The sequence below is a fragment of the Amia ocellicauda genome, chromosome 13, assembly GCF_036373705.1.
Source record: "Amia ocellicauda isolate fAmiCal2 chromosome 13, fAmiCal2.hap1, whole genome shotgun sequence".
Lineage (NCBI taxonomy): Eukaryota > Metazoa > Chordata > Actinopteri > Amiiformes > Amiidae > Amia > Amia ocellicauda.
Window position 1 is genome coordinate 28,262,687 of NC_089862.1, and position 23,654 is coordinate 28,286,340.

Genomic DNA, 23,654 nt, shown 5'->3' on the forward strand with positions numbered 1-23,654 from the left:
TAAAAAAAAAAAAAACAACCGAAACAAAAAGTTAAAACTAGATTTGCATCAGAAGAACAATACATAATGTATTAATAAATTTGTAAACATTTGTTAAATATACAATACAATACATATTGCTAAAATGTATACATTCCTCATATACAATTAACATTAATAAATACCATAAATAATATTTGAATGAACTAAAAATAAATTCTGCTGACGAAAACAGCAATAAATGTCCTGCCATTATAAAAATAAATGGCTTTGTTTATTTTATACATACATGAATGAAGCATTGAAAGACGTGTGCTTAGAATAACTAGAAGAGACAGAAAAATAAAGTAATGCATCTGAGATCAAACCTCAATAAGTGACATAATTGAAAGACTGAAAATGACACATTACAAGAAGAAGAGATGAAAGATTGGCAAATGAGGTAACTGAATGGACACCAATATATATATACACTCACCTAAAGGATTATTAGGAACACCTGTTCAATTTCTCATTAATGCAATTATCTAACCAACCAATTACATGGCAGTTGCTTCAATGCATTTAGGGGTGTGGTCCTGGTCAAGACAATCTCCTGAACTCTAAACTGAATGTCTGAATGGGAAAGAAAGGTGATTTAAGCAATTTTGAGCGTGGCATGGTTGTTGGTGCCAGACGGGCCGGTCTGAGTATTTCACAATCTGCTCAGTTACTGGGATTTTCACGCACAACCATTTCTAGGGTTTACAAAGAATGGTGTGTAAAGGGAAAAACATCCAGTATGCGGCAGTCCTGTGGGCAAAAATGCCTTGTTGATGCTAGAGGTCAGAGGAGAATGGGCCGACTGATTCAAGCTGATAGAAGAGCAACTTTGACTGAAATAACCACTCGTTACAACCGAGGTATGCAGCAAAGCATTTGTGAAGCCACAACACGTACAACCTTGAGGCGGATGGGCTACAACAGCAGAAGACCCCACCGGGTACCACTCATCTCCACTACAAATAGGAAAAAGAGGCTACAATTTGCACAAGCTCACCAAAATTGGACAGTTGAAGACTGGAAAAATGAAGACTGATGAGTCTCGATTTCTGTTGAGACATTCAGATGGTAGAGTCAGAATTTGGCGTAAACAGAATGAGAACATGGATCCATCATGCCTTGTTACCACTGTGCAGGCTGGTGGTGGTGGTGTAATGGTGTGGGGGATGTTTTCTTGGCACACTTTAGGCCCCTTAGTGCCAATTGGGCATCGTTTAAATGCCACGGCCTACCTGAGCATTGTTTCTGACCATGTCCATCCCTTTATGACCACCATGTACCCATCCTCTGATGGCTACTTCCAGCAGGATAATGCACCATGTCACAAAGGTCGAATCATTTCAAATTGGTTTCTTGAACATGACAATGAGTTCACTGTACTAAACTGGCCCCCACAGTCACCAGATCTCAACCCAATAGAGCATCTTTAGGATGTGGTGGAACGGGAGCTTCGTGCCCTGGATGTGCATCCCACAAATCTCCATCAACTGCAAGATGCTATCCTATCAATATGGGCCAACATTTCTAAAGAATGCTTTCAGCACCTTGTTGAATCAATGCCACGTAGAATTAAGGCAGTTCTGAAGGCGAAAGGGGGTCAAACACAGTATTAGTATGGTGTTCCTAATAATCCTTTAGGTGAGTGTATATATATATATATATACATATATAAAAAAAAAAACACCTAGAAGATGACCACATTAAACATAGGAAGATTAAATAATAAACTTTGCAGGCGTGATATGGAAAATAAAAGCTGTAGATTGAAACAAGTGGCAACATCTTGGGCAGGTCTTCATTCAACAGTGGAAGGACAACATCAATACAGTAGCAAGAAACGACAATAAATAACAGCAACAAAAGCTTAAATCAAAACAATGTATATATTCCATAAACAAACCACATTTGTATTAACGCCCTACATTTTTTCCCACCCCTTCCTTGTATTCTAGTAATATTAATAGTAAGTGCAATATGGGTTTGATTTCCTGTTTCATGTGAAAAATGTGAAATGTGTGTCAGGGAAAAGAACTGTAAACTTGTTTGGAGGTCAGGAGAAGAAGATTTCTGAGAAACTGTTAATCAAAAGTTTAACATTGTTTCAAACTTTTCCAGTTTCCTTTGCATTTCATCTTCACTGCATTGATTAATTCTGGTTCTTATCAGGTGTCTTAGTTTTGTGTACCATTCCTGTACCCAGTGTATTTCCAAACTACAAATGAAAGCATTACAGACTTTAAAGAGAACATTCACAAGTTTCTCGTCACTGCTTACTTCACACCTATGTAGAACCCATTCACCCCACTCTTGCCAAATTTTATCATCTGTAAAGGTGACAACCAATAATTCTTCAGCAGAGTTCCCCTTCAGTTTCTCTGCTTCTGGTTCACTCACATCATTCCACAGGGCACTGTACATGATACAAGGCATCTGCAGGGTTATATTCATTATCTTTCCACATGAGGCTTAGTTCAGAATTAAAGCCTACTTCAAATCTACTGTCTAGTAAGCTTCGGTTACGCTACTCAAACAAAGCATATCTAGCCATAAAACACCAGGCAAAGCATTGGTAGATTATTTTTATATATTTATATATCTTCAAAGTTTATTGCCTGATTAATTTTCTTACCACTGTTGAAAACAAACAAATGAACAAAACAAAAAAAAGCATAATAATAATTTGAGGCAAACCTTTCATTTTCTCTAATCCACTAACAACAAAAGATAACAAACAATTAGATTAATTATCAGGTTAAAATAATCTGTGAGGATTGCCACTTACACTATTTTTTGTAGAGAGGAGATAGCTGGATTCAAATCAATAAACGCAGAAAGGCAGATGTAGCTTACTCGATTTCCTTCAATCCTGTTTATTAAACATGAAAAACAGCAAGCGCTTCAGGTAATTTATTTTCTTTTTTGCAGTGAGTTTTTTTAGTAAATGCTAAAGTGAATTCTAAAGTACAATAATTACAACATCAACAAAAGGAGCAGCTCTTCAGAAATGTAAGGACATTATTTATTCTTTAGTGTATCCAAAAAAATCAGATTTAAACCAAGTTTTATATTATTTAAAACATAAACAAGGATAAGAGAAATCAAGTCAAATTGCATGTTTGAGTTTATATAATGTGTTACATCAGTGTTACGTCCTATGAAAGCTGTATGTAGCCACAATCAGTAAAGCTATGGATAACATTGTTACATACCACAGTTCCAAAAGTGATCGGTTTGTCCTTAGGCCTTCAGATAGAATGCTAAATTCTTCATCACCAATATTTGTCCAGCCAAGACTTTGTTAAGAGGGAAGAGAAAACAAATACAATTAACTGATGAATCACATATTGGTATAAAACTTTCAATATTTTCATCCTAAATACATTATGAAGCCTTAAAATTACAAGTGTTTTTCCTTATTAGAACCACACAGCACATTACAAAAACATTATTAACTGCCTAGAGTTTATAATGGGCTTGGAAAAGCATACAGAGGAAAATGTAAATATCCATATTGAGATATAACCTAGTAAGATTTTAAAATGGTATGATGGCTACCTACCCCAGATATTGCAGATTATCTGAAGACTGCAACACTTCAGCAAGTACATGCATTGCTTCTGCATCAAGATTATTTTCTCCAAGCCTAATATGTTACATATAAGAAGATGGGTAAAAAAGCTTAAAATTATATAAAATGGAAAGACAGAACAATATAGATTATATATATAATTCAGTCAGGACAACTCATGCGATAACATACAATTTATTGGCAATGTATTACAATTATTTTTAGTGACTTTTGACCTCACATTAAAGGGGCCCCTGCCTATCATTTATTTGGTAACATCTGCATGCCTGACCAGTGTCAATCTGTGGGCAGGGGCCAGAACAGCTGCCAATCCCCTCTTGGCAGGAGAACCAGACACGGGTGGAAGATGGAGAGGAGGAGCCTCAAATGCATTGCAGGGAATGCTGTTTTGGGTGAGTTTCAATATGCTGGCCTTGTCATTCATGTTTTTTCTGTGGTAGCCAATGGGTTTATACATTGTGTGTGTGATGAAGTGAGTTTCATGCTTGAACTTTGCTTTGCTTCATTCAATAATTCTGCTATAGAATTTTCTACATTTCCAAATGGACCAGGAAGGCTGAAAGGTTTGTTTCTTAAAATATGCTATTGACATGCGTATAAAACGGTCATAGTGATTAATATATAAGGGTTCCATGAGAGCTTCTACTTGGTTTGGTTGGGTCCTGCAGTCTAGAGACAGGTGGTCCTATTCCAGGCCATGTCATCAGCTTAGAGCTCCCAGGGGAGTTGCTGATCCCTGTCAGGGTTGTGTGGGTTTGTGTCAAAATGGGTTATCTTCACTTTTACTGTGGGTTGTTAAATTAGTCAGGTCCACCTCTGTATTGCTGCAGAAATTTGCTTACCTTGTGCAAATTAGTTGTGTTAATGTTTATGAATCAGGAAAAACAGAGCAAGCTGTTCTACAGTAAGTGTACTCAACTTGTACAGTATACACTCACCTAAAGGATTATTAGGAACACCTGTTCAATTTCTCTTTAATGCAATTATCTAACCAACCAATTACATGGCAGTTGAGTCAATGCATTTAGGGGTGTGGTCCTGGTCAAGACAATCTCCTGAACTCCAAACTGAATGTCTGAATGGGAAAGAAAGGTGATTTAAGCAATTTTGAGCGTGGCATGGTTGTTGGTGCCAGACGGGCCGGCCTGAGTATTTCACAATCTGCTCAGTTACTGGGATTTTCACGCACAACCATTTCTAGGGTTTACAAAGAATGGTGTGAAAAGGGAAAAACATCCAGTATGCGGCAGTCCTGTGGGCGAAAATGCCTTGTTGATGCTAGAGGTCAGAGGAGAATGGGCCGACTGATTCAAGCTGATAGAAGAGCAACTTTGACTGAAATAACCACTCGTTACAACCGAGGTATGCAGCAAAGCATTTGTGAAGCCACAACACGTACAACCTTGAGGCGGATGGGCTACAACAGCAGAAGACCCCACTGGGTACCACTCATCTCCACTACAAATAGGAAAAAGAGGCTACAATTTGCACAAGCTCACCAAAATTGGACAGTTGAAGACTGGAAAAATGTTGCCTGGTCTGATGAGTCTCGATTTCTGTTGAGACATTCAGATGGTAGAGTCAGAATTTGGCGTCAACAGAATGAGAACATGGATCCATCATGCCTTGTTACCACTGTGCAGGCTGGTGGTGGTGGTGTAATGGTGTGGGGGATGTTTTCTTGGCACACTTTAGGCCCCTTAGTGCCAATTGGGCATCGTTTAAATGCCACGGCCTACCTGAGCATTGTTTCTGACCATGTCCATCCCTTTATGACCACCATGTACCCATCCTCTGATGGCTACTTCCAGCAGGATAATGCACCATGTCACAAAGGTCGAATCATTTCAAATTGGTTTCTTGAACATGACAATGAGTTCACTGTACTAAACTGGCCCCCACAGTCACCAGATCTCAACCCAATAGAGCATCTTTAGGATGTGGTGGAACGGGAGCTTCGTGCCCTGGATGTGCATCCCACAAATCTCCATCAACTGCAAGATGCTATCCTATCAATATGGGCCAACATTTCTAAAGAATGCTTTCAGCACCTTGTTGAATCAATGCCACGTAGAATTAAGGCAGTTCTGAAGGCAAAAGGGGGTCAAACACAGTATTAGTATGGTGTTCCTAATAATCCTTTAGGTGAGTGTACAATGTATTTATGTGTGAAGAAGGGAAAAATAAAAAAGTTTTGCTTGTACACTTACCAGAGCTTTTCACATCTAAGCAAGTTGGGTTGCAGATCCCTAAGAGACTCAGTGGTAATGTTTGTGGCAGTTAAATCTAATTCTGAGATGTTCCCACTCACAAGGGTTAAGAAATACTTCATCGTGCTAAAGTCCATTGGCGAAAGAGGGTCGTCACTTACGTTTACACGTAGCAGCTCAGGCTGAATCTTTTCTGCCAATGAAATGTTCTGCTGCTCAAAAAAACAATGTAGGTGGCTTAGAATATGAGCTCCACTCTCACAGAGCCTTTGGATTTCCCCAAGCAGCCAAGGGACATACCATTCAGACTTATCATTTGCTCTCAACTGTATGTGTTTGGAGAGCAGATTTTGGTTCCTTTCTGAAAGAAGTCCAGATAGAAATCTATTGAATAGGTCCTGGTATCCAGCACTCATCTCTTGTTTACAATGGACTTTGGAATCACAGACATCTGGATGTGGCTTTTTGGCCAGCACGTAGTACAGGGCTGCAAAGAATTCTTGGACAGTAAAGTGAGTGAATGAATAGACATCCACTGAACCGTATGGCTCCTGAACTGATGTTTTGTCTAGAAAAGTACTCACAAGATCACTGCTGGCCACTTGCTGCACTTCAGCAGTGTCTCCATAAAAGAGAGTCTCATGCTGCAGGAATTTGATATAGGCCAGGTGTCCTAGGTTAACCACAGTCTCTGTCAGTTGCTTCATATTTTCTGAGCTGCTGTTGCAGGCATAACCAGTCCTGCTGTGAGTGTGAGATTTCATCAGTGCTACTAGGTAGTGCACATAAATGTCAGTCATTGTTTTAGGGCTTTCTGTCATAGGCCCTTTGCTTTCTTTTAAAATGCTGCACACAATATAGCAGAATGCCGGTATGTAGCACAGTGTTAACATCAAGTCGTTTGCCTTGACAAGATCAAACATTTTCACAGCCAGGTCTTCATCCAGAAAATACTTCAGGAAGAAATCCTTAATTTCACTCACGGAGAATCCAGTGACAACTACAAAGCTATCAATGCAGTTGGTGGGGATGTAACTGATGGCTGTAGGTCTGCTAGTAAGCAAGACTGATGCCTCTGGAAGAAGTTCCCCAAGCATTATGCTAGCAAATATCTCCACCACTTCTCCCTGCTGGTCATGGTCAGTAATAAACTGCTCTACCTCGCATCCTTTATAATATTTAAACTCATCAAAACCATCAAGAATGATCAACAGCTTTTCATCGTTTAGAAATATGTCATCCAGGGCTTTAGCTAAGTGTCCATTTTTGCGCAGAACCAAGTCCCTCAAGCTGACTGGTGTGCTAATTAAATTAAGGTCCCTGAAAGTTAAATGAATCACAAAGTCAAACATGGAAAACCCTTGGTTATTCCCAAAGTCGCACAATATCTTCTGGACCAACACTGTTTTTCCTATGCCTGCGACCCCCGTTACCAGGATTTTCTTTGCGCATCTTGCTGCCTTTGTGTCTGAAAACAGTTGTGCCGGTTTAATCATGGTTTGCTCCTTCGATCGGTGTTGTAAGTGAATCCTTTGCTGTCCGAAAGCCAGAAGTTCGTGCTTTTTGTTTTCGATGCTGGAGTGTCCTTTGACAAGCAAGAGATTTACAAAGTGTTCACAGAAGGAGATTTTCTCGCCATGTCGTGTGTTGTAATACAACATACTTGCATTCCTTAGCTTAAGTACTCGTTTATGTTTGTGAATCAGGTTGCTGTAGTCTGAAACATGAAGACAATGAAGACATTGAATTAGTCATCCATGCTTCTGCTAAGCAGTCATCTAAAATGTTATCTGGCAGAACTCTTCAGCTTCATCATGGAAATTCACATCATTAATACATTTTGAAGTAACAGAGCTGAAATGAAAATTTGACATTTGCTAAGCCGTGGTCTCTGGTTCAGTTGAGACACTTTTGAAAAGGAAGAGAATCACTTGACAGATGACTAATTTAAAGGGGCTTACCATCTGACAGTGCTTGCTCTGATGGTTCAGGGACTACCTTTGCCTTGACCTCATTCAGCTTGCTGTATATGGACAGGAATGTGCTGGCAACCTCTTCTCCCTTGCAGTCAATGATGTCAAGCAATTTCCTGACTCTCTTTCGAGGCCCAGGATTAATTAATATCTCTTCCCGGTCATCTCTGGTCAACACTTCTCTGAGAACCATCTGCTCCATTAGGTAGTTGACACAGGCTTCAAGCTCGTCCACCAGTGTGACTCGAAGTTCTCTCAGCAACTTTAAGGAGGACATTCTTTAAAATGGGAGACAGCATGCTGTAAATTAACGTTATAGCCAAATCCATATTTTTTCCATTAACTCCACTGGCATACTACCGTCAAGACACCACTACTGAATTAGATTTAACTTTCAGTAGCTCTAAGACAGGATCTTATACCCCAATTCCTCCTGCTATAGAACACAAAACAAACTAAATTAAACAAAACAGTCCTACCCTTCGTTTATTTTTAATTAAGCATAGAATATAAAAACAGAATACTGCAGTGTCTTGCTGCATATTCTGTTTCCCAAAATTGGGCAGTACATATGTTTATTAGAGTTAATACAATATAAGTTATAAGTTATACCACAAAATGGTTGCAAACCCTCCTGTTAATGATCTTAATTGGCTAAACTGGAAAACATAATGAATGGGAATCAAACGTTTTGGTTTACAGAAGTAAATTCTATGAAGACTGGAAAATCGGGCCAAGAATATCTCACAATTGACTCACGTAGAGGAAATGACAATGCAATAATCAGACAACATGAAGAGATATTGACATATTTCAGGGTTTAGCCAACATCTATAAAGGATCTTGTGTTTTCACCTATTATTAATTTTGGAGAAGTGTCATCCTTTTCAAATGTAATCTCAAAACAAGCTCACTAATTGCAAGAAGTTAGATGTGTTAACTACTTTTTACCGACTTAAAAGATCATTCTTTCTAAAACAAAATGCAAAAAGCAGTCATTTCTACTTTTTACTTTTTCAGAAGTACATTTGATATAAAAGTTGTATATAATGTTACAAATTTTCCAGTGGCTATTTAAAGTTAAAAGAACTGCATATTATATATTTAGGGTTCTAGTTTTTCAGGATGTGTTTATTTTTTCATTGTCAGTATGTAGGTGAAATATTTTAGTTGTAAAACGTTATGCTATTAAATAACTTAGATGATGGTGATCTAATTTGTCACAGTACTGACAAATAATTGGTTGAAATAGTGAGAGATCTATTAATAAAACAGTGTAAAGAGCCATAGACTTATTTGGCTATTATTTACATATTAAAGGCATTATAATTGTTCTTACTGTAGGCCTACTATATACCGTCAAACTTCCAGTAGTTGCGGGTTGATTTGCATAATCATGTCAACAAAAGCCGGTCTCTAATAAAGGTCACCTGACCATGTTTTATAAATCGATAGTTTCTAAAGATGCATTAACACATTTGAAATAACCTTCCACAACATATTTACGTAAACGTTTATTTTTAGTTTTTGCATCTTTCTTGTTTTATAAATATACCTTATATTATTGCTGTATATTTGCATTGCTGTTAATTGTAGCGATTTAACTAACTGTCAAATGCGACATAAACAATGCATTAATGAAGTACAATGTTGACGGTTTGGTTTAAAGTGCTTTGTGATTATTTAGCGAGACTTCACAGTATATCTCAGTATATCAGTAACACAATTACCGGGATCTTGTTTTCAATCCAGTGTGTACTTCACCATACAGGGAATGTGATTTGTTTGCATTTTGGAAAGCAAATAAATAATACATACACTATATATATATATATATATATATATATATATATATATATATATATATATATATATATATATATATAAAAAGCCTGGCCTATTAGAGTACTTCTACAATGAAGCAATGTGTCCGGGCTCTTACCCTGCATGTCTTTTTTATGAATACAGTCGACGGTCTCCAATTGACACCGGCGCTTCTTGCAGTTATTTGGAAACAAAATGAAGTTTTAGTTATAGTTATAGTTACTACACTATACACTGCATGTTTAATTCAATGTAGAAGGAATACTACAGTTCACATTTCCATTGAAATCAGTGATGGAAATAGGGAATAGTTATTTCACTGTCGATTCCTAACACTTCCCCAAAGATGAACATGATCTCCAAATGAAAGTGTCTGGTCCTGTTATCTGAAATCTGCTACTGCGATTGTGTGGATTGAACAGAATCAGCTTTTCTTCACGGCTCATACAACGCGTTACATAATAAGGATCTCTAAACAGGGTCCCTAAACCATCCCAGATAATACCTGTATATTAACGTCTTTATTAGTTAAACAAACAAAAGTGTTTCCAATAAACACACGTTTACTTTAACATGCACCACACAACCACATTTATTAAGTCAATAGCATTACATCCATTAATCACAGCCTCCCTCAGTATAACAGAAATCAAAGTTCACGTTCAAATCTGGAGCAAACGTAACTTAAAGTGGTAATAATATAACAAGGCATGTACGTGTAAGACAGTACACATCTGTACACTATTGATATATGACATATGTCAATATTAAGCCTGTTTACTTCAGTTCTCCAATAGTTTTGAACTTTAAAATAAATCTAAATACATTTGAAAACAACTTAAATGAACCCAATAATAATAATAATAATAATAATAATAATAATAATAATAATAATAATAATAATAATATTATTAGTGTAAATATATATATATATATATATATATATATATATATATATATATATATATATATATATATATATATATATACAAACACACACAAATAAAACTATAGTGAACTTCCTATTCAAAAGAGAGCATTTTCAGCACTTACATCATGTTTGACATTTGTTTTCAGGACACACTCCTCCACATCCCATGTTGCGAGTCTCTGGTGTCTCACAGCAGCTCTGCGTATTTAAAGCCCGAGGCCTGACCGCAGCGGCAGTATCGGATCACTGGACGCGTTCTTTTTGCACAGATGTCCGCAGTTCTGCGCAGTTCTGCGCAGATCTGCAGAATCTCACCGATCCCATTGGCGGAGCCGCGCAGATCTGCGGACATCTGCGCTGCTCGAACGATATGTGAACTTCAGTGCGAGAGAACGGAAACAATAACCAGAGAAGAACTGAAGGAATATGTCAGATGTTACATCTCAACAGGAAGGAAATGCTTGTGTAATGTAAGAGAATGTGTGCCTGAAATAAGAATATGTAGCTACTAATAATGATACGTACGTTTTTTAAAGTTTGCTTTAATCAAATAGATTATGTTTGATTATGTACGTTACAAAATCGTTGCTGGGGGGTGGGGGTATAGCCTACATTTTAAACACTTCAACATTTTAGGACAGACTATACGCTACAATTTGACCACAATATTAACAAATGAAAAAAAGGAGAACATAATGATTGAACTGTCACACAACTCTAAGCCACCCCCCATATGAGGAAATTGCTTTTGAAATCAAAGACATAAATAGTGTGGAAGTATTAAGAAAAAGTCACCATGTCCCCATTGCCTTTTTATTTGTGCATTGGCTAAAATGGTTAAAAAGGTAACAATGAATCATCTGCAGTACCTACTTCTGTTTTTTTTTTTTTTTGTATTATTATTTACTGTGGAGAGTCCCAGGGATTTCTCTGTGATGTTAAAGTACATTCATCTGTGGTGTACCCCCAGCAATTTGGTCATCTTGGTTGCTGTGAGCTGATACTGTATATGCTGTTTATTCCCATTCAGTCACTGTTTTTATAGGAAATCTGAGAGAGACCTACCTGTCGTGCTGTTTTGAGATTGTATAACTTATTAAGATTGTACCCTTATTTGTGCTGTGCTGTCCTTTGTGAGACAAAAAGCTATACATATAGATATCAATCTATCTCACATCCATTTATTAAAAAAACAACACTTAGAGCTCATGGTGTGACAACATAACAAACAGACTGAATTAGTCTCTAGAAAATAGCAGTTTTGGAAATGACTGTTGTTCCACAAAAGTGTCTCCTCAAAGCTCATTCTAAAGTGGATTTTGAATTAATTTCTCAATGTTCCTAGTATATACTTGGATTTTGCACTTTTTAAATGGCAAAAAAACTGTATTTTACTCTCATAAAACAAACATCAGACGTCTGTTTTGACGCCGTTAAAAACTGATTTTTCTTTTTGATAGCATATAGCATTTTCTTTTGTTTTTATTTATTGCCGGTGTACTTATCTTTCAAGCTGGTATAAGCAGTTAGTCAGTCACACTTCCTTATTTAAAGTAGTTATGTCTATTACGCTATTGAAAGTACTTTGATTGTTGTACCACAACCCTTGATGACATCAGTATTCTGCCTGGAGATTCCCATGGTGTTAAACAGCTATACCCAACCTGAAACCTTATGAAAAGACACACAGGAAGAGGACTACTTATGAAAGGAATGTACACCCATTTATTGTTTAGAGGGAAACTATGTATTTGGTACAGAATGGCAAAATATAATGAATCTGGGAAAGATCCCCTTCATTTCATGCATTGCATCAACAGAAACTAAACAAATCTTAAAAGGGATATGAAGAAAACAAATATGAAGCACATTTACAACAACGGACCTAAATAAATCATGTTTCTTTCTTTCCTTTAATTTCTAAAATCATTGCACATTTTGAATAAAAGACATTTTAATAAATATATCCAATATAGTACTTAAAAAAATGAACAGAGGAAGAAATCTCATTAAATTATTTACAAAACAATACAGATCCGTTTTGTCTTTCTTTTTTTAATTAAGAGTATTCCCTGACAAGAACATTATATTTCTCTCCCACTGACTTCCCTGGCCCTGGTCTAAGCAATTTGATAGCAGTCTCTGTTGGGAAAATTCTGGATCTGTTACGGTGTGATTAGAAGAAAACCAGTGTGTCTGGTGTCTGTCTAGAAATATCAAACTAAAAATGTCGGAGCTCCCGCATCCCACTCATGCACACGCAGGTTTTGCACAGATTGCAGCTCTACCACAGCATTCTGGGAACACTTTTCTGAAGCAAGTTTTGCTTCTGGAAATATATCTCTGTTGTTGGCGAATGTCCTTGACCATGGTGACCACTTGACACGGGGAAGTGAACCCACATACCGACTGTGTGCACAATCTGTTTAAAATGGGCCTTGTGGTTTATTTAAGCAATGGGACATTTGTGGCATAACATAAGAACAAGACCTGTGAAACATTAAAAGAAAGCTCCAGTCCTGTAGTTCCTGGACTAATTGAAATCTTGACTTCTTTAATTTCACAGTCTTTCACATAGAATAGTAAATTGTGATAAACTGTCTATCACCAGTTTTAACATGACAAGCATGCTGTCCTATGGTGACTAAAACGTCTTTCTTACATCTTACGTGTTGTAAAAATGATTTTTTCAGCTATAAAATTTAGGTTTCATATTACAAATATCTTTTTCTCACCTACTTTTTATTACCTACAAAGCTAAATTAGGTATCAGCCACATTTATGTGTTTAGATATGTAGCTTTACATTCAAATATTTTCTATCTTTTATAATGCACTTTTATATAAAACAAATTAAACTGTGATGTTTAAGTCTTTAGAAATCTATTCAGTGGCTCTCCTTTGATAGAAAAATATATATTTAGGTGGGACAGAACCTCTCTGATGAGAATGGCCTGGTAACATCTCTAAGACATGTTAGTGAGGGAGACTCTACCTGAAATTTGAACCTAAGTTTGCTTAAGTCTAATGAGTTACAACTGCAATAAGTGCGATGTCAAACAATCGTGGGAGGAATTTTATGTTTTATGGGTAAACCAACCTTCACAATTACATTTTATCATTCTGTTTTTTTGTGTGACTGTGGTAAACTGAGCCATGCTGAGAAAACATGTCATTTGGCCCACTGTAAAACAACAGCTTATAACTTAATATACACATTTCCAGTGGTTTTCTTAAAAAAAGAAAAATACACCAATAATCAGCAAAGCGCAATGCCTGCAAAAATCATGAAGCCCAAATTGGCTCATTGTCTTACTCCCATTTGTTAATACTGTGAAGCCCTCCAGCTGGTGATAATCACTTTAAGTCTTGTGCTCCTCAAAGACATGTATGAGACATACTTCTACTTACAAGATGACAAAGGAGTCCTTCTCTGTGCCATCTAAGTGCAATCCTCTGGCCTGGCACAAAACAAAGTCTTATTGCTTACTGGCCCACAACCATCGCATCAAAAGTAAAATAAATAAAAAAGACAAATAACACAAAAAGCCTTCATTGGTGTCAAAGGAACTTTTACAACTTGGTTTCACCCCCGTCCGTAAGGTTTCCTCCGGTGGATGGGTCCTTTCTGATAAAATCCAGTCCTGTTGACAGGGCCCCTCTCCTCTAAAGGGGTCTTTCCATCACACTGTGTGTTTCTTTCCCGTCCACAGAAACCCAGCCGTGTTCTCAGGTGTCCCTGCAGGAGTCACAGCATCGCACCTTGAATTGCACAAGCTGGCAAAGCTTCAGCTGCTTCACTTTCTCGCAGTACCTGGTGGTGTCTTGACATTCGGCTGCAAGGAGACACAACCAACAGCAACCACTCAGCCAAGTACAGAGGGAATGCAAACTCATTTTTGGTCTATTTGTTTCTCCAATGTGAATTAATATATTTTAACAATGGCAGATGTATTTTATTGAGGGGGTTTTTCTGCAGAAGTTAATCAAAAAATATATATCAATCAGGATATAAAAGCCAGGAAGGTGGACTCACTCTTAGTACAGGGTATAATGTTGCATCGCTGCCAGTTGGCAGGCCGTGGGCTCCAGGAGCAGTGTAGCTCTCGTGCGGGTTTGCCACTGCGCTGGTGGATGCACACCACTTGTCGGGACTGGAAGCCGTGGCTCCCGCAGGTGGCCGTGCACTGAGTCCAGGAGCTCACTCGCCACTGCACCCCGCAAGACTCGGAGGAGCAGTTCCGAGAGCCGCTGGGCCTGGGGAAACAAACATCACACAGCCGTCATACAAGGTGCTTAACCGGCAAAACCAGGCCTCAGAGCATCCTCGACTCAGCACACCTTGACTGGACCTGCTCCTTCACAAAATGCCTAAGATTTGGAATTATACAAATTACTTATTTTGTTATTAGCAGTATTGTTAGGTATTGCTTTTGATGTTGTTGGTAAAAACGCAGGCATGTTTCAGGTGAGGGAGAATTAAAGAGTGAAAGAATATCTGATGAATGGAATTAGAGACCACGCTGTGGCAGTTCCAGACTTAAAACTAAAATCTAAATCAAAATGCTATCCAAGGCAAATCTATAGATTTTCTGTTAGGGGGAAAAAAACTCAATAAAAATGTCTCGATACCAACAGCTAACATTTATCTGAGTGAGATATGCTTTGGGTATTTTGTGGTTGTGAAGCACAACCTACTTTTTTCCCTGGTCAAATACCTCAATACCTCAAATACCATAATATAAAATGTGGGGGCTGAGAGAATAACTGCACTTTTCAAAGACTGGTTTGGCATTTTGAGAAAAAGGAAGTCCAGTCTTCCAGCAATGCAAAACTTTGCCGCTGACGCTGCGGTGTGGGTGAAACGCTGAGAAGCCAGTACGGGTAGGAGCTACAAACAAGAATGTGCCATGAAAGCTCATCTTGCCTTGGTAATGCACTGCAGTCTTTGTGGGGAAGGCCAGTTCCATTCTTGTTCTGGCAAAACACCTGTCTGTGCTGTGTTGCCAGTCTTGGTCCGATGCACTGTCCTTGGCACTGGGAATCAGAGAAACACCGTGTCAGTAACGTCACCCTCCTGGCCTAGGTGAGATTGCGCAGTGACATCGGCTGCTGTTTCCTGTTGCTGAGATTGAAACTTGTTCCAGAGCAGCGCTTCTCGGTTGTGGTTTCTGAAACCTTCAGCCACACAGTGGTTTAACAGTGCACTTTCCTCATCTAATTTCCTTATTTTATTTATTTTGGTCAAGATTGCAAGGGTTTCAAAAGCTACTTTGAGCTGCAATGAAGTTACCACATCAAGCAAAGATGATGCAAAAAAATATATAAAAATAACAATGATGATAGTGAGTGATGGGAGTTGAAAATGAAAAATTATCAGAAAGAACAGATGAAACAATATGAAATACACTTTGTCCTGATAATTGTAAGAGTTTTATAAAGTACTTAGCTTGGCTGACCCCAAGGGGTGCACGAGTGAAAAAATGTAAAGACGGATGTAAGGGATCAGTCATTTCGACCCGCTCCCGCAAGTTTTTCCAGTATGCTACACAACCCCCGCCCCCCACTCTCATGCTATTTGGCCGTGGGCAAAGGGGTACATGGGTAGAAAAGTTTGGGAACCCCTGAATTAGATTAAGGCTACAAGTGTTATAGCTGGTGCTGTACTGGCATTATTTAAGATGCCTGACATGCCATTGAAACTGCATTCGAGTTTGAGAGTGCCACAGTTTGGGGGGTTCTCACTGTAACCCTAAGTGATGTTACGGAGATCAATATATATAAAAAAACAACAAAATGCAGCTCTCTCTCTCCCACGAGTTCTCACCTGGCCCCAGGTTGATGCTGCCCACTCCACACAGGGCCCTGTGTTGCATGGCTGGGTTTCTGGGGGTTTTCGTCCTGCCCCAGCACAACTATCCCTGGCCAAGGGGTCTGAGGCACCAACTGCTGTCACTCTGTGGCAGGACACCCTGCGGCTGTGCTGACCTCCTCCGCAGCTCCGTGAACATAGTGACCAAGGAGACACCATCCACCTGCAGGACAAGACCAACAAGAGTATGACTCATCCTCCCTGGACGGCTAAAATGTCTGTTAGACGTTTGCATCCATTACTGATGTCATCCTTACCTAATGGAATCTAATACAAAATTTCAGTTTTACAGAGCTTTAAATATGCAGTGTCAAAGCTATTCATTACACATTGTACATTTCCACTGTAGACTACCTGAACCCTGTGGTAAAGGGACTTGAATAAACAATAACAGCCTTCACTAAATGCCCAGAAGAATGCTGCATTTTAGGGTCCTATGTGCAATGTAAAACAAAAGTTAGGAAGTAAACAGATTGGCAAAGTACACAAAACCTTTAAAAATGGCTTTTATAAATACAAATTCCTACAATGTATTAACCTATGAACATTGCAACATAAAGTGCAAGTCAGTGGGCAATATTGCACCTATACTTAACATATCATAGTATCATACCTGAGAGGGCAGTCTTGGTCAGTACAAGTCTCTGTCGTTAGGGAGGAGTTAGCCCCCCCATCCATGCACTGTGATTGATTGCTTAGCAGGCCATTGGGCAAACATCTCAGCTCAGGAGACGTGACACCTGCTACAGAACACAGCATGACATTATCAAGAGGATGACACCTTTAATGAACAGGTTACAAGCAAACACTTAACTGGCAACTGCACAAATACTGGCGATAGAGATATTTGTAATGCACATGGAAAAGTATGGTCACCTAGAAAACACTTGAGGCTTTCCAACAGGAGATGTAACGCCATATGCAGTCAGTAAGAATATTGTAAACAATCTCATTCATGCTGGAAATATCCTGCAGTTTTAGTCATAATGAAGAGAAGCGTGCCTTGTACGTCTATGCCCACTCTTTGCAGTAGGGTCCCTGCTTCGTTCACAGACAGGCAGCTCACTTCCCCTGTCAGACTCGCCGTGACGTTCCACAGTTTCAGGGCTTGGTTCTCGGCCAGCAGCTCATATGAAATCCCCATGGTGTTGCCCAGAGGCTGCCTGTTGTGAAACCAGGAGATGTGTGGTCTGGGGTAACCGGTCACAGGACAGCCTGGATAAAAATAGCAACAACAACATAAAATCACAGTCATATAGAACCCACACAGATGATCATTCATCAGACAGGATTTTCCAGAGGTTGTCATGAAGTTTGAATAATACAAATATAGCTGTGTGGATTTACATGTGCCTGACATTAAATACAGAACTGTTAAAATATTTTTTTGTGACAGCAATATAAAAATGTATGCTTCCAAATATCATACATTGCGAATAATCTTTCACTTCCAGATTATGGTTACTATTATAATATGAATAATCATTTCCTGAAACAAATCCATTGCAATGACATTATATTTCAGCCATGCCTTTTTCTTTTGTAAATGTGCAGTGTAATGAGCAAGGGAGGGAAACACAGACCAATGAGAAGGGCAGACCCCGCCTTCAGAGTCGCTGTGGTGTTGTTGCCGCGGATGACGAGGGTGTGAACGTCTCGCTCTGTCACCGAGAGAAGAGCCAACCAGTCTGCATCCTTCAGGGCAGCCTGTGGGGGGGCTGGAGGGAGCGATAGCAACCATATCTCTTTATTATCCATTTTATTCATTTCTAACTAAAGCTTTTCAATTGAATCTGTCTAGTTTGAATGAAGTGTATATTTTAGTCTGTGCCAATTTGTTTTGTTTTTCATTAGTACCACTGTAATTAATTTGCTGTTTAACACTATTGGAGAATCCCTAAACCTGAAAAGGAAAAATATATGTTATGTGATTTACCTTTCAGCCAGTAGAGGGCTGTACAATCAACATTTTAACACATAGCATTATCACTGAAAATTAATTACAGTCAGCCTACTGTTCAATCCAGCTCAGTTAGCCCAGTCATAACCCCTAATTAGCAGTAAAATGACAGAAAATATAGAACACAAACACTAGACCTGACTGTATTTTGGCAAACTACTGAAAGATTACATGAAATGCACTCAAAAAATTGTCAAATGTAATTACTGAAGCATCATCAAATATTGAGCATCTAGCCCTAAACCTTACCCTAACACCTGGAAAATCCAAACAGAGAATTTGACTACTGTACTTCAACCACAGGGAAAAGTTATTTGGGAAATCCAACAGAATTCTAGAAGTCAAATTTATAACAATTTATAACTGCAACAAGAAGCAAAATATTCCCTTCAAGCATTTGCCAATCAGGAAACACAGCATTCATCCCAACTCAGGAAACACATCAGAATCGCATCTCACACCTCATATAAAACCCGATCCCTAGCCAAAACCCCAAACCTAGGCACATTCCTAATACAATCATGACAATTTCACTCCACCCAGCAAGATTATTCTTCATGTAATAAACAATCTGCAGCTCATCCCAACTCAGGAAATCCTGCAGTGCAACCCCACCATTGGCAGAATTCAACATTTAGGCTACTACAAATATAAAATATAAATCCTAGCCCTAATCCTAACTGCAGAAAACATTAAAAAAAAATGAATATTATACATAAAATTAACATAAATCAACTGTACTGCAAATAGGTAAATATTTATTTAAGCTTTAACCACTGTACAAGTCTTTGCAATAGTTGAAACACAAGCCCAGCATTTACTTTAAATATTAAACCCTGTAAATCATATACTAAATTCCTAATACCACTGGTGACGTCACTGCAACCAGAATAAAATAATTCTCCTGAAGCTACAGCCAAATTGCCAATCCACCCAACTCACAGAACCCTGCAGAAACCCAACTCTCAGCTTATTAGGAATCAAGATTTTCTGTAAATATGAAACTAACTCTTAGCCCTAACCATAATTGTAGTCAAAACTTATTGGAAACCATCACAACTTCACTTCAACCAGAGGCGGAATTTTATTTTATTATTTTAAGTGGGAATCTGCAGCTCATCCTAACTAAGGAGTAATGTATCAGTAATGTAAACCCCAGCATACTGGATCTCAATGTTTACAGTAAACTTGAAACCCTAACCCCAATTGTTGCAAAATCCTAACAGAGAGGAAGACATCATCACTTCCACCAGACGTAAGTTTACGGAGTTTTAAGAAAAAAACCTTAATCTTTTAATCACATTCCAATCATTGATTTGTCTTTATAGTTTTCAGATAAAATCAGAATGGATGTAAGCTTTAACAATTTAAGGTTGCTGTTGAAAAGCAGTGTTTAGACCACTTGTAACTGTCCTGAATTTCTGGTGAGACAGGACGGGACATCACAAACCTGCAAGCTGCACTGCCGAGGAAAGGGAAACGGAGCCGATGGAGTTCCTGGCAGTGCAGGTGTACCGCCCAGCGTCAGCCTCACTCGGGGCCAGGATCTTCAGCGAGCCATCTGGAAGCTTTTCCACCCTGGCGTGACAAAAATCAAATCAAAGTTAAACAGAAAAGTTAAGTTTCATGACTGAACTTGAAAGGAAACCATTGAGGAGGTTAGAGAAATGGCGGCAGCACTTTCAAAGCCCTTTATAATAGCCTACACAGCTGCAGTGAGGGTGAATGAAAGTAAAGAAATATTTTCAATCAATCAATCAATCAATTTTTATTTGCTATATTGCCCTTTTCAAGGTTACCACAGAACGCTTCACAGAAGAACAATCTATACAATGTAAAATAAACTATTTGAACATACATTCAATGTTCAAAGCATCCTGATGATGCTAACAGAGGCAGACCTTACCTGTTGCCGTAAACGAGCTCTTTTCCATTCTTCGACCAGCTGACAGCTGGTTCAGGATTACCCACTGCCTCACATCTGAGCTCCAGCTTGTTGGTCCACCTGTGCAGCAGAACTGGGATTCCAACATGGACAACTACCTCTGAGGGGGCCATTTGGTCTTTCTTAACATTGTTCTGTACAATTAAAGGAGCTCTAAGCCGTTCCTTGAGTGTTCTCACAGAATCCCAAGACCTAGGTGGTCCTGTGTTGTCAGGAGACACTTTTGGCATCCCAGGGTTTATGACTTTGTGAGTGGTTGATTCCAGGGAAGACGACTCACCCCTTTCTGGATAATGCAAAGTCGATTCATTGCTCTCCCCTTGGTTCTTGGTGAGTTCACCCAGCAGCTGTGTGATGAGCTGGTTGCCATACAAACCCTGGAGATCTTCAGGTTGAAGCAGCAGGTTCTTGATGATCTCATCCAGTCTCCACTGCTCTGCCACAAGGGTCAGAGGAGCCGAGACCTCCAGGCTGTGGTCCTCCTCCAAAAAGGAAATGTTCTTCTCTGATGAACCAAGCAACTCCCCTGAGTCTTGATTCTCCTTCAGTGGCCCTCCCAGCTCTAGGAGCTGTAGAACAATGTCATCATATTGGCTGTGTTTCCTTAGAGGTTGCGCTTTGTCCTGCAAAATGAAAGGTTCTCGAAGGGTTTTGCCAGTGGCTGTCGACCTCAGATTATCAGGCACAGTGACCCTCTGTTTACTACCAATGAGTTTTATCACAAAATTCTCCTGTGCTTGGCCTGCCATACATGAATAAATCCCAGAATCAGAGGGCTTGAGATGTTGGATTTTAATGTAACCAAAGGAAGTGACTGTGAGATGAGACACACTGGCCAGTGGCTTGCCATCCTTTTGCCACCTTATCAGACTCTTACGAAAGCGTTTGACAGGACAGCGGATGACCACAGAGGTCTTAGGCAACAGATAGGCGTATCCTCCGATGACAAACTGTAGCTTTTTTTCTCTTCTCCACTGTATGTACACTTTCTTCTGAGCCAGTATACTTGGACCATGTTTTGAACCTCCAGGCCGATAAGACCCTAGAATTTAGATTTTTAAAAAGAGACACATTCGTAATAACTATTTTTCCAGCACATAAACATAAACGAACAACTTCTCATCGCTGACTTGCTGGCGTTTGACAAAAATGGAAAAGCGGATGCATTGAAACAATTAAAGTGTAAGATAGCTATATTCATCTACCATAGTAACCTAATTCACAACAGCAGCATTGTGAAAAATATAAATGGACATAATTATGCAAAGAACTAGTAAAACAGCTGGATTTGAAGATGTGAAGAAACAAAGTGAAAAAGGAATGTCTTTATGTTAGCCTCCTGACTGTAATCTTCAATGTTTACAGATAAACACATCATTCAATTACACAGGGAATTAAAGAAAACAGTTTATAGCTATGTTTTCTCAAGTTTATTGTTTTACTTGTTACTTTTTGGTTTGCTCTGAAAGAGAAATAAATAACATAAGTGTATGATCCAGAATAAAGTTTCTACCCCGTAATATATCCTTCCAACTGGACAAAACTGTGGAAGTAGTGACTATATTTTGGTGGGTGTTGGTAATACAGAAGTTAATTTGTGCCATTTTTCTTCCACAGTGAAATCACAGTAGTATCATATGAATGCAAAATTGGGTTCAGACCAAAAACAACTCTTACTTCCACATGGTCCCAGGGAGCAGGCCCTGACTGTCATGGGTTGTGGCAAAGAGGAACAGGCTGTGGAGTTGAGGGTTATGTATTCCCCGTTCTCTTCCTGCTTCCTGCACACCACTGCCAGCCTCTGAGTTCCTTCTCCACAGGTTGCGGAGCACTGACAACACAAACAATATTTATGGACTTAACTTGGAACGCAAGTTATAAGTTGCTATTATCATAACCCATGTCAGCATTTTCACAAACGATTTAGAGCATTCCAGAGTTCAGTTCAGTCCTAATGCCACTTAGTCATCTGCAAGCATTCTCTCATGGAAAAGAGGAATGGAGTTCTTGGTGAGGTATTGTAGTTAGCATTTATCATTTATTTAAGAGTCCCTTAAGGTCAATGCTGTCAGTCAGCAAATGGTGCCAAACCACTAAAACCAGAAGGAAAGGTCCTAACCCACACGGACTAGATGCCGATTCAACATTATAGAAGGGGTCACTGTGACTCTGAAACCGAAATCCACCTAACTTTCTTCAGTAAGCAAAGCCAAAGGACTTGGGGAGCTTCCTGTGAGTCCCCATGTATGATTAATAATCCCTTGTGAAACAGAAGAACAGCTAAGTACTTGTCCATACACTATACGTAGTCTCGAAGTATACAAATGGATACTTACAGTGTACTTAACTGTTCAGAAGGGTTATGATGTTCTAAGTCTTTTCCCCCTATGTGTGAAAACAGGTTTGCTACCTTATTGAGTGAGTTAGTGAATGCCCGAATGAGCTACCTGTGACCACTCCACAGAGGCCCACTTGGCTGGGCACTCTCTGGTCTCACATGGTTGCAGGACAGGAAGGCTCAGGGACGGGCAGAAGGTCTCGGGCAGCTCCAGGACACTACCATCTGAGAGGCGCTGTTTACAGAGCACTTCCCTCCTTTGAATCCCTCCTCCACAACTACGGGAGCACTGCAGGGACAAAATGTGACATCAAGGAACCTTCTGCCTTGGCTTCCCAGCTTGGTTAAGCCAACTCTCCTCTGCTCACACTGCCATTTGAGTACAACAAATACATTGAGTACAATAACCTCTCCTAATAATATTAAATATTTTTATATAATCTTTATTCATGAAGAACTGCACCTTATATACAGTCCCCACATTTTCCCCAAGACAGAGAGGATTCATAAAGGCTGTTACTCTTTCTGTATGAAAATGTACAGACACTGACTGACCATAATGTGTTGTCTATTGGCTCTCTCTGACAGTCCACGAGTTTCCATACAGATGGTCATTTTTTTTTGTATCCCACATAGACCAAAATGCTTACAGCCCACACACACAGCAATGTATATCATAGCAGTGTGGAATATATTTTAGACATTTATCAGCCATGGGAATGCATTTAATTAACTTACTTGTGAGTGGAAAACTTAACTGTGTAAGATTATGCCATGTAATCTAATTAAAATTAAGAAACAGTATCAAAGAAACATACATATGCTTGACAAGACAAATAAATAGCTTTCCTAACAGCAACCTCTGTGCTACATTAACTTTTTTCTAGCAGTAACTAAAATCAAGTGTCCCTGGAGGCCATAGAATGGGATTTTATCAGCCGAACTTAGATTGGACACGAACACAATCCTTTGCAAGAGCACAGCTCCTGCCA

The 23,654-nt window shown here is 39.1% G+C and overlaps 2 protein-coding genes across 2 annotated transcripts in view; both read right to left on the reverse strand.

The window, feature by feature from the left end:
* Positions 1–1,207: 1,207 nt before the first annotated feature.
* LOC136766344 (NACHT, LRR and PYD domains-containing protein 3-like) lies at positions 1,208–10,900 on the reverse strand. The gene is made up of 7 exons (XM_066719755.1): positions 10,740–10,900; positions 7,782–8,071; positions 5,821–7,537; positions 3,581–3,664; positions 3,231–3,314; positions 2,802–2,887; positions 1,208–2,486 (listed from the first exon to the last, which is right to left on the reverse strand). Exons 1-7 carry the CDS (start codon positions 10,898–10,900, stop codon positions 2,104–2,106), a joined length of 2,805 nt encoding a protein of 934 aa, XP_066575852.1. The 3' UTR covers positions 1,208–2,103.
* A 1,350-nt stretch (positions 10,901–12,250) lies between these two features.
* The window catches only part of LOC136766345 (ADAMTS-like protein 1), a 124,153-nt gene continuing 112,749 nt past the window's right edge, over positions 12,251–23,654 (reverse strand). Inside the window, exons 18-28 of the mRNA XM_066719756.1 lie at positions 22,772–22,951; positions 22,002–22,155; positions 20,286–21,366; positions 19,830–19,957; positions 18,003–18,137; positions 17,373–17,634; positions 17,033–17,200; positions 16,375–16,582; positions 15,475–15,584; positions 14,584–14,804; positions 12,251–14,383 (exon numbers count right to left, since the gene is read on the reverse strand). Of these exons, the coding sequence (XP_066575853.1) occupies positions 14,277–14,383; positions 14,584–14,804; positions 15,475–15,584; positions 16,375–16,582; positions 17,033–17,200; positions 17,373–17,634; positions 18,003–18,137; positions 19,830–19,957; positions 20,286–21,366; positions 22,002–22,155; positions 22,772–22,951 (2,754 nt within the window). The 3' untranslated portion in view covers positions 12,251–14,276. The remainder of the gene's footprint in view (positions 14,384–14,583; positions 14,805–15,474; positions 15,585–16,374; positions 16,583–17,032; positions 17,201–17,372; positions 17,635–18,002; positions 18,138–19,829; positions 19,958–20,285; positions 21,367–22,001; positions 22,156–22,771; positions 22,952–23,654) is intronic.

What these genes read in the sequence shown, in the direction of transcription:
- LOC136766344 (XM_066719755.1), bottom strand. Translation starts at nt 10,900, where the DNA reads ATGTCCGCAGATCTGCGCGGCTCCGCCAATGGGATCGGTGAGATTCTG. An exon ending in AGAGCAAGCACTGTCAGATG is followed by an intron (nt 7,538 to 7,781) that starts GTAAGCCCCTTT and finishes TTCATGTTTCAG; the next exon opens with ACTACAGCAACCTGATTCAC. An exon ending in CTCTCTACAAAAAATAGTGT is followed by an intron (nt 2,487 to 2,801) that starts AAGTGGCAATCC and finishes TTCTGAACTAAG; the next exon opens with CCTCATGTGGAAAGATAATG.